Genomic DNA, 517 nt, shown 5'->3' with positions numbered 1-517 from the left:
GGGCGTGGGTGTCGTGCAGCGGGGCAACTTTGCGGGGGCAGGCGCGGCGCCGGCTGTGTGGCACACGCACGGGGTCGGTCTCGCGGCGGGTCATCTCAATCTCGCGACGGACAAAGGCCCGGGTTTCGTCGCGCGTGGCCGGCTCCAGATCTTCCGGCAGGAGGCCATCATGTCAGTGTGCCTGGGAGACGCCAGGGAGGAGCGAGACACACCGGCATTCGGGAGGACGTACTCTTGGTCATACGCAGCATCGAGCGGTACATGGAGAGCACGCGCGACCGGTGCATGAACTGATCCGAGGCGCGATGGCGAGGAGTCAGCGGGCCGGGAGGACACGGGGCGGAGCCAGCGCGAGCGGACGCATGAGGCGCGGGAGCGGTACCTGCTTGAAATTCATCGGTGGGAGGGACATGGATGGCAGACGGGCAGGCGGCCAGCGAGGAAGGAGGGCGCACGGTGACCAAAGGGGCGGGGAGGAGAAGGGGCGAGGATGGTCGAGGGGTGACAGGGGGGGGGG

The 517-nt window shown here is 68.9% G+C and overlaps 1 protein-coding gene across 1 annotated transcript in view; it reads right to left on the bottom strand.

Annotated features, from left to right (window-relative positions):
• Nucleotides 1-500, bottom strand: part of H696_06324 (hypothetical protein) — a 4,917-nt gene extending 4,417 nt beyond the window's left edge. Inside the window, exons 1-3 of the mRNA XM_009500066.1 lie at nucleotides 383-500; nucleotides 233-290; nucleotides 71-150 (exon numbers count right to left, since the gene is read on the bottom strand). Coding sequence (XP_009498341.1) covers nucleotides 71-150; nucleotides 233-290; nucleotides 383-412 — 168 coding nt within the window. The 5' untranslated portion in view covers nucleotides 413-500. The remainder of the gene's footprint in view (nucleotides 1-70; nucleotides 151-232; nucleotides 291-382) is intronic.
• Between the last annotated feature and the right edge of the window lie 17 nt (nucleotides 501-517).

The sequence above is a fragment of the Fonticula alba genome (genome assembly GCF_000388065.1).
Source record: "Fonticula alba strain ATCC 38817 unplaced genomic scaffold supercont2.97, whole genome shotgun sequence".
Lineage (NCBI taxonomy): Eukaryota > Rotosphaerida > Fonticulaceae > Fonticula > Fonticula alba.
The sequence above is the reverse complement of the archived record's forward strand: the minus strand, read 5'-3'. Positions and strand labels throughout refer to the sequence as shown.